Consider the following 15,905-nt stretch of genomic DNA (forward strand, 5'->3'; position numbering starts at 1 on the left):
GTACTTAAGATTTAAAACTGTACCCATTATTAATTCTTACATTTTAGCAGGGTTCAAGGTCTTCTAGCTTTCACTTATTTGTCAACCTCTCATTCAACAGCCTTGATATTTTAGTTCATTTTCCTTTCTCCTTTTAGACATCGGAGCAAGAGACTAAAGGTCTTCCCAGCAAAAAGGGTATTGTGCAATCTATAGTGGGTCAAGGCTACCACCGTAAGATAGTCCTAGCATCCCAGTCCATACAGAATGTTGTTTACAAGTAAGTATGTTTTCCGTGGGTTATTTATTTTGTTATTATAGCTTTGATATGTATCTGTTTATCAGAGGTTTTAAAAGTGTTGTGGAATAACTGTTCATTCATGTAGTGAGGAGAGAGGCGTGCTAAAATGCATTGTGAGTCCCTACTTAAGCATCATTTTGTGCCTCCTCTGTGATGGCCAGCAGAGGGCTTAACTGTGTATTCCTTGTAACTAAGAGGAGCATTAAAGCTTGAAATTGATTATCTGAAATTTATATTTCCTGCTTACTAAATCTGGCCTCTTTTTCTCACTTAAATCTTTATTTTTAGTAATCCACTTTACAAAAGTGCAGGAAGAATCTAGTTGTTCTGCCATAAAACTTCAGGAAGTGAAATCAGGGAAAACAAGAGAACTTCTTAGAATTACATAGTTGAATCTATTTGGGCATTGTGTTGTGCTTTCAGTATGTAAAAATAGCAAGATACATACATCCTCATAAGTTAAATTTGTTATATTAAAACATTATTTAACATTTTTAGGATAAAGTTTTCTCTGCATTCAGGTATTTCCAGAGCTTTGCTTTTATCTTTTAATTTAGTAGGATTGCTACTTACTGGTTAAAACTTCTGTGTCTCTTTAAGTGATGGGCAGTCCTCAGCAATACCTGTAGCCAGTATGGAGTTTGCAGCAATTTGTCTAAGAAATGCCTTGCTGCTACTGCCAGAAGATCAACAGGAGCCAAAGCAGGAAAATGGATCTAAAACTACTAGTCAACTGGGGGGAAATGCAGAAAACAGTGAAAGCAGTGAAGCATGCAGGTAAACAGAATTGGATATAAACCTTTTTTTTTTTTTTTTGTCCAGAGTAACTCTGGGCTGACAGTCTATGTCTGCTACTTATCCTCTTTGGCTAGCAGAAAAAAATAACATATTTGTAAATTGTCTTAGCAGTGTTGGCCTCTCCAAGGAAATTGTTTAGCTGCTCATTGTTCAATTGCTGGTATGCTAGTTTAAGAATAAAATACTGAGTTGATTCCTGCTATTCCTAACAACTTTATTAAATTAGACAGTGAAATTATTTTTTTCACTGACCATCTTTTTTTCTGTGCTGCAAATGTTATGTTTTCCCACACCCTCCCGCTGTGCATATTGGTATTTCTCTAATTGTAAGTGAAGTTTCACATGTTACAGTGATTTAGTGTGCGTGTGCACGTGCACCATGTACTTGATTCAATATATATATATAAATGTCGAGCAGCTCAGTTGTAAACATTTCCCCGTGATCAGATTTGACATTCATCAGCCCTAGTATGCTTTGTTGTGTTTGTTTTAGACTAAAAATGGGAAATGAGATTTACAAGGTAAGAAGGAAAGCAGCATGGAGCTATTGCTTAATAAATCATATTTTACAAAAAAAGAGTTTAAGAAAAACCTTTTTCTGTCCTTAGTTTCAGAAAATATAACTTGTAGACAGTGTATGTCAAAGGAAAATGTCTTGATTTCTTGCATCAGTCCTGATGCCTTCTGGACTTGCTTTTGAAAAGTAGCTTTGAGCATAGTCTGCACTTTCATTACAGACTATTTTGAAAGGGAAAGTGTTACAATAATTAATCTGGAAAGTGTGTTAGAACTTGAACTACTTAGAGAGTAATGAAAAAACAAAATGTTTTTGTCAGACCCAAGTACAGATAAATTTTAAGAAGTTAAAATCCATTTGTCACATGGCAGGATTTACTGCACACATGCTGTATTGCATAGGCACAAAGTGCATCCTTATATATTCAGAAGTTGCCTGGGCATAGAGTACGGCTGGGGGTCAGTGGCTGTTACTGCTACAACAGTATTTGAAAGCTATTCTCCATAACCCTTTATTTTCCCACTTACAGTTTATCTTTTAAAGTGACCAATGATTTATGAAAGTCTGGGTGGGATTGTGGTCTGTTGTTGTTGTGGGGGGTTTTGGGTTTTGTTTGGTTTGGGGTTTTGTGGATTTTTTTTTGGTTTGGGGTTTTGTGGATTTTTTTTTGGTTGTTGGTTTCGGGTTTTTGGGTTTTTTTTATATTTTTTGGTGGTTTTTCTTTGGTTGGTTGGTTGGGTGGGTGGGTTTGTGGGGTTTTTTGTGGTGTTTTTTGTTTTTTATTTTTTCCTTGCTGAGGTTGGAGGTTGTGAACTAACTTCCCCTGGCAAGTATGTATGCAGCCTATTGAGAGGAAGCTTCTCTTGTTTAACTGTGACTTCAGTTTTAAGCTTATGGGGCTCACTAAGGAGCAGTGATGAAAACAAAATGGTGGCCCTCATTCAGACAAACTCCCTTTTTTGTTTTTTGTTGGGGTGGTTTTTGTTTATTTTTGTAGGAGTGAAAAAAGGAAAACATGTCTTGTATGGGAAGATCCTTTACTACCTTCTGTTTTCAAAACCAGATGCTTCTTCAACTGAAAAAAAGTTAAAGAAAGGACTCCCTCATATCTCCCAGCGGTCACTGCCAATTGCAAAATATCCACAACAAAGGAGGCTGTTCTTGAATTTGTGTGTCACATTCTGAAAGGTTCTCTAAGGATTTGTTTCTTCTGACAAGGGAAGCTCTGTGAGAGAACAGTAAAACATATAAGGCATTTGAAGAAAATCACACTAATTGAACAGGATGGTTTTGAAGCAAATCCCACTAATTGAGCAGGCCGACTCTTAAGGCAAATTCTTATTCACAAGAAAACAGTGAATACTTTTAGTGGTTAAGGGTATTTTTTTAATCTAATTTTTGCCAAAGGCATTAAGTGTATACTCTACAGCAGTATTGAGTATAGATTTCCTTGGAGTTTTTTTGCTATCTGGTTTGAAAGTCTAAGTTGGTGTTATCTTACCTGTTTGCAATAGACATATATAAAACTCATCAATGAAAAAGTTCTCATTAAGTAGATAGACTCAGTTTCAAATCTGAATTTTTTTTTAATCAGTTTCCAAACCTTAGTGTCTCTCTCTGCCAAGGTACAGCTATTATCCATCTCTTCAGTTCTCATTCCAGGAGGTTCTTTCAGCTTATTGGAAAGTGAAGTTTCATACCCTTAAAATAGAATGAATATGTGCTCCCCCAGAAAAGCCAAACATAATTTTAAGACAGTGGAATTTTATTTTTTAAAAAAGACATTTTGAAATAAAAATAGAGGGAGCTAGGAGTCTAAAGAAAGATGTAGCACTTTGTGGGTTATCTTTCTAGAATATTTATGTAACTAGTTTTTAGATGTCTAGAGAGAGAACTAGTTTACTGCTTTTCTTCCAGTCTGAAAGAAGAGGCTACAAATGCAGTGAATTCTGTGTCCCTCCAGTTAAAAATGCATATCCTACACTGAACTTCAAAAATAGCTCAAGGCTGTGGAGAATGGTGTGGGTTGTTTGGTCTGTCAGTCAAATCCTTTCTAGCAAATGTCCCACTTCTTCCTTCTCAAATAGAATGGTTAGAATAAGAGCACATACCTCAGTCTCTGCATTGCCTCAATTCCCTGTATTTTAGGCTGCAGAATTTGTGTCCTTTTAAATGGAGTGAATAAATACCAATGCTTTTTACACTGAGAATTTTTTAATTAATTACTATAATAAGTCATTCATTATCATTAATACACTGTTTTTATTCTAGCAATAAAAGTCATGAAGGGGATAAATTCATTGCAGCTCCTCCTTCTTCGCCTTTGAAGAAACAGGAATTAGAGAATTTAAGGCAAGTAAATAATATAAAATATTCACCACTAAATGAGCCTCCTCCTAAACTGTGATTCCCAGCTTTTTTTGTAGGCACTTGACACGTTGAATTGTAGCTGTTAGCTTAATCTCTTTTCAAATGTGTGTGCTTCCTTTCTTCTGGGCTTTGAGTCTAAACAAGTAGAAGCCATCCAGATTTTCAATTTAGGAGGTAGATAAATCTGCTTGATCCCACTATTGGAAGTTCGGTGCTATATATTGGGCAAAACTAATATCGAGTTCCATAAACAACAAAACTAAAACCCTGACAATGTCATTGGTGGAAGGGGATGGAAAGTATTGTATGGTACCTTTTCCCTTTCAAGCTATGATAAGGCTAGTTTGGAATTCATTCCCCGTGGAAAGCGGCATAGCTACTTTAACCAATGAGAATGGTGTTCCTTTCAGCAGTTTGCATAAAATAGAAAACAAAAATGCCTCTATCCCAGCATTTGACTTTCTTACCATGGAACAACACTGGTAAAATTTGACTGTAGATTTTTTCATGTTCTCAAAGATCCTCAGACTACTTTTTCAGCAGTCATAGTGTTCTCCAAACAGTAACTTGCATGTGTCTAAATAAGCATGACATTATCTGGAACCTCTTTACTTGTCCACAACAAGATTATAATTTGCTGGCAATGTTAATTATTCCAGGTGGCTGCCAGCCCATTGAAAATCTCTTACGATAGCGCTTGCACCTGTTAAGAAAAAAGAAATCTGTTTTAAGTTTCTGTATACTGGTTTTCATACAGTAATTTCCCACTTGAACTCTTGAGCAAACACTCTGTTCCAGCCTAGCTCCAGGTAACTTGTATTTCATAATGACCAGCTTAACCTTTACTTTGCTCCCTATGTGTAGCAAATCTACTTGTATTCACTTAAAAGCACTTTAGAAGGAATCTGTGAGGAGATGCTACTGAGACCTTGATTATTTATTCTGAAGTGGTGCAAGTGTGCTACCCGAAATAGAAAGCGCTAGATTAAAAAAACAGTGATGTGGGTTGGTCGTGGGTTTTGTGGGTTTTTTGTTTTTGTTTTTTTTTCTCCTCCTGACTGTTGAAAATGTGGCTGCCATGTGTCAAAATTACGTGGTGTCACTTTGTGATTATTTTTTTTTTTAATACGTAGTCTTTTCTTTCACACTCAGCTTTTGTTATCTACTGATGAAGTCTGACAACATATCAGAAAAAACCTATCAGTTTAGCAAGAAGTACACTTCTTGATGCAAGAACATCATATAAGGAAAGGAAAAGCATTGATTTATTTTTTTGCGCTACTTGCTTTGGTTTAATTTTGAGGAGTTGACATCCCTAGAAAGTGATTCTGCTGAAACTATTTCTAAATTTCTGAAGATAGTTGTGAAAAGCAAAATATGTTACACTCAAATAGTAGACTTGTGTGTATATATTGTATATAGTTAGAGTGTTCCTGTAGTCTTGCTCACTAAGGAGCTAAGTGAGAAAATTTAAATTCTTGTCGAGTCAGGGAAAATTAAGAAAAAAATTCTGGATATTGTCAAGGATTATCCTAAGGAATGAGTGTCTGTTGAATTCAGTTTTTCCCTCTTAAGTCACTGGACTGAGAAACCTCTATTGCTTCTAGAACTGAAATGGGCAACTTAAGTGCCCTTTTTTCATGATTTTGTGCAGTTGTGCATCCTGGTAAGAGTTCAAAATGACTGAGTTAACTTTACCCCTGAACAGTTCTTAAAAAATTAAAAATATCATCTAGAAAAAGTTTACATGTCATATGTGTTGTTTGGTACTTGTGCCTGAATTCATTGAGTGGACTGTTCTCATAATAAGCAGTAATTCAATTGCAGGGTTTTAAAAGTAACAAGCGGAAGTCTGAGTACACCAAACATTGCTAAGAATGTATGCATTCAAAGTAGAAACTCCAGATTTTTCCTCTGAGTTTCTTCTAAACAATTCTCCTCCTTGCTACTTCTCATCCTCCAAGAAGCCAACTCCCTGGTCTGCTCTCAGCCTGTGTATGTTCCAGCACACCAGAAGAACCCAACACTGTTAGGGTACTTTGAGAGTAAAGGAGTTCTGGTAGACCACAGTGCTACATTTGGAAAATTTTTTGGATTTTATTATAAAAGTTAAGGTGGATAGCAACAGACTTCTTGTAATCTCTTTCTCCCTAGATTGAAGGTCTTTGTGTGAGACCGTTAAATTTACCCTTCAAAGCAGCTGGAAATAAAGGAATCATTTGATCACCCACTTTGTCTTGAATAGATTTGATCTGTAAGCCCTTGCTATAAGGCATGTGATCCAATTTGACCCTTTTTTCCTTCTCTTTGACTCTTCCATTGGCCGTTTCAAGTCCATCATTATCCTTTATTTATTTCATTTGCCTACTTATATTTTTCAAGCATATATACCTAGTATTGTATATGGTATTCCAAGAGCATCACTGACATTGCTAATAACTTCACAGGTAAGTTTGTAAGAACTACCACTGCCAATCAGTATGCATTATCTCTTCTCCATACCTTCCCAGTTTCACCTTATTTCTCTGTTTAAAGGTTGCAGTGGTCTGTTTGGCCCTGTCACAATACTGAAGGCTTACAATGATCATCACCTGTAGCTGTTTCACACTTTTCTTCCTCACTCAGACACTGTAGTTCTTCCCTATCTCCCCTTTGCTGGTGCTGAGTTTCCCCATTGACTAAGCACAGTCTGCATTCTGTATTTCTTAGCATTTTCTATTGTTTGCTTGTGTTGAAACATAAAAAGTAGATAGTTTGTATCCACTGTTGTGCTTAGTTAGGTATTTGAAATTACTTCAGGTTAGTGATGTTCTCAAATGGTTTATAAGTGTCATTTTTGGTAAGTTTTGAAGAACTAGATTGGCTCTGGCTCACCCTTTTCCTGAGAAATAAGGCAAGTCAGATGTGGAGTTCAGGTTCCATAAACTTGCAGTCTGTGTGGGCTGACAAATCTTGTTGCCTAGACCTACACAAGAGGCTGTTTGACATAATCTGGCAGTTTAAAAAAACATTTTTCTTTTTCCTACTGCAAAGGCAGTTTTATTTAGGGCATGCGGAGGCTCAGTGATGCTGGAAGTCTGCCGTGCTCAAAGGCGACCTGTGGAGTTCTGTCAGAATCCTGACCGGGGTGAAAAACTAGTTTGTCTTTTCCCTTGTGGTGCAATTCTTCTGCTCCGGTTAGCTGTCAGCTCTCCTGAGCATTTGGTTCAGCCAACTCAACAATGGATCCAAGTGTGCAGGAACATTACTGCAGGGAAGAAAACCTGGATATTTCCCTCTTCAGATGGCTGTTGCTGAAGAATTTTGCCAGCTCTTACGTAACTTTAACAGTGATGAGTCCTTAGAGCAGAGGAGTAGGTTTCAGTTTTGCTGGACTTGCCTATGGTGTGATTGGAGCATGTCTTGTGATTGAATTTACACTTTCAGAAATAAAAATAGGCTTTAACAAAGTTGTGGGAAATATAAAACACATTGATGTAAAGGGCAGTAGCAACCCACTCTGCAGGGCCTGACTTGTCTAAGAGTATTTTGCTGGTGACACTCAGCATCTCTGCTGATTTGCACTGTGCTTCCTTGAGGCAGAGACAAAAAGAGGCTAGTTAGAAGCAGGCTGTTATTACAGAGATTTTGTTTCCCAGTTCCATCCCCCTTCCCCAGTCACAGCCTTTCAGAAATATTTTAGGTTTGGGACTTGAGCTGGGGAAGCTTTCCTCTCCCTCTCTCAAGCTTTTGTGTGTGTTCAGATTTGATGTGACATCTGGGCACAGTGGAGAGGAAGTGGGGGGTAGGGAGAAACACTGGAGAAGTTTCTTATCCTGCTTGTGCATAATTAAGGAGCATGCCTCCTGGGAAAGGGGAATAAAGACACCCCAGGTCCTGCCACGAATTACATGACTTACTGCTGGACCGAAAGTGGGCTTGACAGTTGCCAGAAGGTTGGCATAATAATAGCCCGCCTACCAGCGGGAGAGGCAAAGGCTCTCCTCCCATCGCTCCCAACGTGAGACCCCACTCAGAGGATCCACTTGTTCTCCCTGGAGAAGAACAGAGTCCTGCTCACAGCAGGGTGTTGTGGACAGAGGCTTGTGCCCTGAGGACAAGGCAGGCTGCACTGAATGATGTTTTACCAAGTGGAAAATATTCCCAAGTGCTGTGTTTGGGAAGGGGGGGAGTTATTACAACGTGTGAAGCTTGGCCTAATGATCGCATCCTGACGTTGGGTTATTGTTTGAAGGTGGAAAATGTGAGTAGTTCAGATTTTGTTACAGAAACTGGCAGCGATTTTGTGGTTTTGGAAAGACAAAAAAGTCTGTGACAGCAACAAATGGCATGGATCAATCAGAATCTTGGCACCGGGTTACAGGTCTCAGTTGAACACAAAACTGGAAACACCAAATTCTCCAGTGTTTAGTGTCTCCCTCTGTGAAGACACTGTACAATAGATGAGTGAAATATGTTACAGCTTAACTGATTGCTACTGTGTCTGTAGGTTGTGCCTTACAGACATCTAAAAATCTGCTACCCTTTGCTGCAGCAGAAGGTGAGGGCAGGGAAGTACAAATGAGAGTCCAAGGCAAAACAATAATAAGAGCATAAGAAAGGGAAACTGTCCATGAGAAATATGACACGTGGTGAAGTCCCATCTTTTTTTTAATCTGATATTTATGATCAAAACTGCAAAATCTTATTTAGCATACCATGGTGATCCTTGGTTTATACTGTAGAACAATTGAGCCCATAGGTAATGAACACTAACTCTTAAAATGATTATTGAAAGTTTGTGATTTATTTCTTCAGCACTTAACAAGAAAGAAAATTTAACAGCTGCTTTTGGAATCACAGAATTCTTCATTTAACATATTGTCTTTCTCCCCTTCCCTTTTTTTTTCTTTTTTTTTGTCTGTTTCCCTCCAGGTGCTCAATACTTGCATGTAGTGCTTACGTGGCTCTGGCTTTGGGGGATAACCTTATGGCATTGAATCACGCAGATAAACTTCTTCAGCAACCAAAGCTGTCAGGGTCTCTTAAGTAAGTCTGATGGGGTAATTTCTTCTTTCTCAGCCCTTCTTTCTGCTGGAGAGTTGAGTTGAAGCTTCAAATGTCTGTAGTTGCTTGCCAATTCTGTATCTGATACAAAGAATTGCTTGGCCTGCTCCTGTTCTTGTTGAAGCCCTGACTGAATGTCCATTGACACACAGCAACATGAATTCCCTTCTTTGTGTATGAATTCCATGTAATTCAGAATCTATTGCTGCTTTTGTTGCTATTTTTCCAGCTCTGGGTCCTATGCCACAGCAGGACCATCAGGTCTCTGTCGTGATTCACTGTGGGATTGCACGTGCTTGTGTTGGCACAGCACAAGGGGCAGGAACGTGCAGCTGGGAGTTGGCAAACCAGCCCAAACCAGCATGCTGTTGAAAGATCACTATGAAACTACAGCCTTGGAGGGGAAGATTTGCTCAGTCACTTGGGTACCAGATCTTGTGTGTGCAGGACTGTCGCTTCACCTGCTACCGTTGCTTATATAGGTTCCATTCTTCTGTTTCTCTTCTTCAGCTCTCACTTGGCACTGTATTTTTTGAAGGATATCCAAAGCTTATTCTGTTTCTACCCACTAGTTGTCATACAGCTCTACAAATTCAAAAAAGGCAACTTTAGCCCTATCCTTCTGACCTTGTTTGTCCATTTAATACCTATGTCATACACAGGGTAAAATATAGCAGGGGTTTTAAGGTAGTAATATTTTTCAGAACTGGTTATGTACTTGTAGAAGGCAAGGTAACTTTTGCTTATTTTTATATGCTGGCAGCATACTTTTAAAATGGTCCATGCCAATTAAATTCGTTGGCTCCTGCGCTTCAGACTACTGCAGGAGCTCATCTTTTTGCACAGTCATTGTACAAGCAAGATTTTTGAGGAGTTTGCAAGGTAACACATAATTTTATGTTACCATTATGTAATGCAAGAAATACTAAATGACAGTTTTTTCGCAAAGACAAAGAGCCATATGTCTTGATCTCAGGAAAATAGGCTTTTTAAATTGAATCTGAAGTCATTTAACACTTTAAATTATAGATATATCTGTATTCTGGGGTGGCTTTTTTTAATTCTCTGAGATAAACCCATACCAAGGTACTTTCTTTGTGGAATGGCAATTCCTGTGCATGGATTGTCTTTACTGAGGTGCAGATTTTTTTTTTTTTTACAGCTTTAGTGCCTAAAAGCAGTAAATGGTAGAACTGGGTTATTATGACAATACTGTATGAGCAAGTTAACTTCCATGCAAGTGTTTCAAGTAATAGTTTCCATGTGCTCATGTTAAAAACTGCGTTCAGTTTGTCTTGCATAACAAACTGTGGGGATTGCTGTGCTGATATTTGTACCTAACCCTTTGCTGTTGTAGGTTTCTCGGGCATTTGTATGCAGCAGAAGCTCTCATCTCTCTAGACAGAATATCTGATGCTATCACTCACTTGAATCCTGAGAATGTCACTGATGTTTCCCTTGGGATCTCTTCAAATGAGCAGGACCAAGGTTAATGCATCCACACTTCATTACAACTGGTTATGCTTTCAACAGCCTTACTGCTGTAACTTACTAGACACAAATATCATGATGATTAAGACACTTTGTTTTAAGACCATAGGTTGTTCGGGGTGGGGGGTTGTTTGTGTTTTTGTTGGTGAGTTTGCAGTTTCCTGGCTTTAGTTCCTACTTTGTGTTTGGTGTGTCTTTTCCCTGTTCTTATGAGGTGGTTAATTCTGTAATGTAAATAGAACTGTATATTGTAGCATTCTAGCTTGTTTGAAGGGCACTTCAGAAAGCTGCTTTTAAGAAATGTGCAGTTATGGTTACGTTTGGGCTTCATACTGTCTCTTCCAGCCTTTTAGTCTCAAAACCAGGCTTTGGAATACCAGTGAAATCTACTTAAGTGAGAGAGAGAAGTGGGGAGAATTTAGTTAATCTATATCTTAATTTTCTTGATGGGTGTGTATTCTTTAAGAGAAAAATACTTCAGAGTCCATCTGTATAATGAAGTCTACAACAACTCTGATTTCAGTGACATGTCTGCAGTTTAAACTTCACTGTACTCATCTGCAAATCTAAAACTGCAGCACTGAAGATAGGAAGTCTTAAGTGACATAAACTCTTGAGCAGATTGATATGTTTTCCCTCTTTAATGTTAGACTGTGAAGAGAGGAGCAAATTTGTATCTTTGTATTATTTTTGTAATAAGCTTTAAAAAAGCTCACAGAACATGATGGTTTTTGTGGTTTGGTTTTTCTTTTTTTTTCTTTGCAGGGTCTGACAAAGGAGAGAATGAGGCAATGGAATCTTGTAAGTACCAGCCACTGTATTCAGCAGAATACAAGAATTTACTTGGCCAGTAGGAATAAAAGTGTAAGAAAAATTTTTTTTTTATTGCAGCTGGCAAGCAAACCCCACAGTGCTACCCCAGTTCGGTCACGTCTGCACGAACAATGATGTTATTTAACCTTGGAAGTGCTTACTGTTTGAGAAGTGAATATGACAAAGCTCGAAAGTGTCTTCATCAGGTAGGAAAAACAAATCTCAAGGCAGCATTAGGGACAAATGTACTTCCTTCAAAGTGCCATTTAGATCACAGCAAATTCTGGTGATTTTGTAGCCCAGGTCTGTTTGTGGACTTTGCTGAGGTGGTGACTCTCTTCTATCTTTATGAACCAGTCCCTATTAGTTACATAAAATGCAGGATTCCAAAATTCTTACTTGTGTAAAAAGTTCAGCACCATCATATGAAGCTTTTTCCCCCCTTAGGTCATATCAAAATAGGGGAATATGACTAGGAAGCCTTTTCACTTTTTCTAAGTTTGCTTGTTTGGATTTTTTTGTGGATTTTTTAATGGTCCAATGGTAATTATTATATTTTGGAGGCGGTTTTCTCCCTAGTTAGTTAATAACTCACCATCAGAGATACTATCTTTAGGGCTGTGAGAATAAACTGCAATTCCACTAGAAGTATGTTCCTTGTCTCCCTCTTGTCTCAAGAATTTTCAAGTACTGCTTTTGAAATGCTGTCTTCACTTAGCCTGTGTCATGTCACTTGGTCTTTCTCATGGCTGGGACTCACCTCTTTCAGTGATGATGTTTGTCTCTTTCTGCAGCCACTCCTGTCTGTCAGGAAGACTATTCGGATGCATTGTTGAGCTACACACAGCAATAGCAGTCTTCCGAATTACTTCACATTAGTTGTGTAGGTGAACAGATTCGAATTCTGTGAGGCTCTCAATTACTTAAGGCAGTTGTCCAGCCCTTTTTCCTCCTGAGACTTCTTATGATGAGGCAGGTATCTGTGCTCAGGCTCTGTAGCACCTGTGTAAAGCCCAAAGGAGTGCAAGGCCACCCGTGGATGTAAAATATAGGTCTCTGCATCTATAACAAATTCATTGACTTCATAGCTGAAAAATAGTTGTATCTGGAAAGCTAATGAATGATCCTTGTTACTGTATTCTGAGCTTTGGAGTAGTGGAGGTTACCTCTTTCACCTGTTATCTCACCAAGAAACCACAGTAGGCTGGCCCAAGAATTACAGATGCATAGGAATGCATCTGTATGCACACAGCAGATGGTCTTGCTAATTAGTGTGAAACAGTCTTGCTGTGCAGATAATCTTGTGGTCTCTCCTTGCATGCTTCAACCTGATAGAGTGTATTAGTTTGAAAAAATGTGATCTTAGTTAATGAATTATTTTCTTTGGTTTTGTTACCTAAGATGGTGGTAGCAATCTTGTCAAGGGACACTTTCTTTGTGCTGGATCTTTCTCTTAAGCACTTTTTCTCCCCACCCTCTTCTTTTTCAATAAGGCTGCTTCGCTGATCCACCCCAAAGAGATCCCTCCAGAAGCTATCCTGCTGGCTGTATATCTGGAATTACAGAATGGTAAGTCTGGAAATGTTCTATCAACCTAAATTTTGGATACAAAGGGAAGAGGGCAGTAGTCATTATTCCTACTCTACAGAGAAATGTGCCAGTGTTTTGAATTATACCCTTTAGGCCCTGCCTCCATTTTAGACTGCTATGGATCCACATATCCACACCTTCATTTCCACAGTTTATTGCTATCCCGTTCTTACACACTCCACATTCATTGCCTGAGGTCTTCTATGCTTTGTGCAGAATTGGATAGCCTATTAAAACCCTTGATGAGGTATATACTATAAAAAGGATTTGAAAGGCTTTCCATTAAAAGACAACCACAGTCCAGTTTCCCAAAGAAGCCATGTCAAGGCCCGTGTAGCAAGTATAGCAGCAAAGCTTGTAATATTGACAACTCACTCTTCCAAAATGCTTTCTTTTGAAGGTTCACTGTGTTTGTATGGGGGGAAAAACTCTACATAATGGGAAACTGGAAAGGTTGCATCTGAATTCTGCAGTGTGAGCAGACTGGTGCAGCTGCTGATTGAAGCTGTCATGGTTGCAGATCTGTGCCCCTTGGGACTTGATATCCAAGTGTTGTGAAACGTTCTGTTCTGCTTCAGTTGTCTTGCATTGCAGGCAGGCAGAGGACTCGAGTATTTGCATTCAGAATTGAGACTTTTGCAAAGCTGTTCTTACAAAGATATTTCTAAGTTGGAATTTTGGAAACCTTTCTGCAAAAAGATGTATGGAGCAGAAGAGAGTAGAAAGTGGGATTTACATCTCCCACCCCCTTTTAAGTATATAACAAAAAAAGACTGAAGACATTTTTTGTTCTATAAATGACAACAATCTCTTCTGAAACTAAAACTTCAGTGAAAGAAAAGTATTTGTAAGAGGGAGAAATATTCCTTCAGAACTCAGCATCTTTTCTCCTAAATTGTACAGGTTTAATTTTTAACAAAGAATAGGTTTTCCATTTATGTTGGTGTTTATTTGATGGGCCATGCATACAGTTGAAAATGAGATTTCTTGTTTTAAAAATGTTTTATATACACCCTCAACATTTGCATTACTGTCTGCAATGTCACAATGTGAGGGCATTTTGTGTGAGATCTAGAGTCTAACAACACAGCTGGGAGAGGGAGGAGGTGCCCTTCAGGAATATAGAAGGTGCTCTGGCATCTTCCAGCTCTGAGGTAAAAAATTGATGTCTTCAGCTAAGAATGACTCAAGCAGAAGTATTTTTTTCAAGTTAACTGTTTTCTAATGCTTTTCATGTCCATGTCAGTGTTTCACTGACTAGGAAGACTGCTGGAGTCTGTGGGCTGGGCTCAGGGCTGGCTCATCAGCTCTGTCCCTAGAACAGCAATTCATAAGTCATAAAATGGTATTTTGTTTTTTTAAATCAAATTTGTCTTGTAGGTAACACACAGCTGGCACTGCAGATCATCAAGAGGAACCAGCTGCTCCCTTCTGTGAAAACACTCTCTGACATGCGGAAAAAGCCTGTTTTCCAGCCAGTCCACTCAATCCAGCCCATTCAGATGCCAGCTTTCACTACTGTTCAAAGGAAGTGAGGTTGTTCTTCAACTTGCTGCTGCTGTGCCCATGAGGGCTTGGGATTTTGTATATTTTTTTAACCTAGGACACCTGAATACCCCAATTGCTGGAGTGTGTTTATGTAAATTTTTAATAAAACATATAACCAAAACCCCTTGTTTTTAAAGGTTATTTCATGAGCAATGAGAGATGGGTATCTGCTTTGAATGGGAGTGGCACTTTACTTACCAAGAAGAATTGGTTAACCAAGTGTGTAATTCAGCTCTTTTTGAAGAGAATGGGGGGAGGGAAGTGACTGGAAGGAGAAAATCATTTACTTGAACTAAAGTTCTTGAAAGACCAGTTGAGCTGTTGTGTTGGCTGCTGTGTTTTAACATCTATGAGCCATGATATTCCTCAAAGAGGCCTTTGCCCAACTCGATGTAGCTACACTCCTCTACCCTGCAGCAGCTGGGAGTTGGGGCCCTGCCATTGATGAAGCTGCCTCTTCAGCTGTGGGGGTGGATGATGCCTGAGGGAGAGTGTACTGGTGTGATGGGGGGGTGTCCTGGGTGGGGGGCTGTGCTGTTAGGTGAATGCCCCTTCAACAGTGCTTCCCTCTCACACTGGAGGGACTCTGACTGCTCCTCCTGTCTCTGCAGCAACACAGGGGGCAAGAGCTAAAAGGCTGTTTGCCAAAATAATGGATCAGCACCTGCAAAGCATTTATCAGTGCTGGGCAACAGTAGCACTTTAGCTGGATGGGGCCTGTTGGCTTTTTTTTTTTGTTGGTTTTCTTCTCCCTGGTTTTCTTTGCCCAAAAGAAAGATGTAATGGTGCAGGTACAGTGGAAAAGTGCTTGGCTGTAAGAAAAAGGTATTTTGTTTTCTGGTTGGGTTTGTTGTGGTGGGTTTTTTTTCAAATGCAGTTTCCATTGTAGAGGAATACCTCTCAGGAAAAAAAAAATCTGCCTTTTACTCAAACCAAGAGTTTGTAAGATAATCAAGGACTCCCTGGTTACTCATTGCAAGCATAGGCAAAGCAGTGAGCCACCCTGCCTTGGGACTTAATGCAGGCATAAGATAATTGGTGCCCAGCATGGAGCCTAGCACCTCTCCTCACATTCCCTCCTGGGCTGTTTTGTGCTGTTCCAGCTATTTGAGCCTTTGCCCTGATAATCTCCAGGATAGAGCTGAGCTAACACCTTATCTCCTGGTGCTGCTGGCACTGTACTTTGCCTCCAGCCACCACCAAGAAAATCACTTTTCCAAGCAGCACCTGGGATATGAGGCCTGCAAGTTCTGCACTCAGTCTCGAGCATGAGGCAGTGCAGATGTGTGCAGCAGAGGAAGGCAGCAGGGTAGTCTTGGGTTTGTGCCCTTGAAGAAACAAGCCACAGCTGACAGAAGCAGAACAGTGAGTATTGAACAATGTGCAGGTTGTGGAATGAGCACAGATGTGTCTCCTGCAGGAAGCAGTACATCAGCAAGCTTGGGACCTGCT

General features: G+C 39.4%; 1 protein-coding gene across 11 annotated transcripts in view; it reads left to right on the forward strand.

Moving 5' to 3' along the window:
• CNOT10 (CCR4-NOT transcription complex subunit 10) overlaps positions 1 to 14,574 on the forward strand; it is a 59,760-nt gene extending 45,186 nt beyond the window's left edge. For all 11 annotated transcript variants that reach the window (XM_039391243.1, XM_027733347.2, XM_027733348.2 and 8 more), the window contains 9 exons: positions 138 to 259; positions 881 to 1,057; positions 3,867 to 3,947; positions 8,880 to 8,993; positions 10,369 to 10,499; positions 11,268 to 11,303; positions 11,394 to 11,521; positions 12,809 to 12,884; positions 14,286 to 14,574. In XM_039391243.1, coding sequence (XP_039247177.1) covers positions 138 to 259; positions 881 to 1,057; positions 3,867 to 3,947; positions 8,880 to 8,993; positions 10,369 to 10,499; positions 11,268 to 11,303; positions 11,394 to 11,521; positions 12,809 to 12,884; positions 14,286 to 14,440 — 1,020 coding nt within the window. In that variant the 3' untranslated portion in view covers positions 14,441 to 14,574. The remainder of the gene's footprint in view (positions 1 to 137; positions 260 to 880; positions 1,058 to 3,866; positions 3,948 to 8,879; positions 8,994 to 10,368; positions 10,500 to 11,267; positions 11,304 to 11,393; positions 11,522 to 12,808; positions 12,885 to 14,285) is intronic.
• The last annotated feature ends 1,331 nt before the right edge of the window (positions 14,575 to 15,905 follow it).

The sequence above is a fragment of the Pipra filicauda genome, unplaced genomic scaffold (assembly GCF_003945595.2).
Source record: "Pipra filicauda isolate LSUMZ 115617 unplaced genomic scaffold, ASM394559v2 scaffold91_size2508729_pilon, whole genome shotgun sequence".
Classification (NCBI taxonomy): domain Eukaryota; kingdom Metazoa; phylum Chordata; class Aves; order Passeriformes; family Pipridae; genus Pipra; species Pipra filicauda.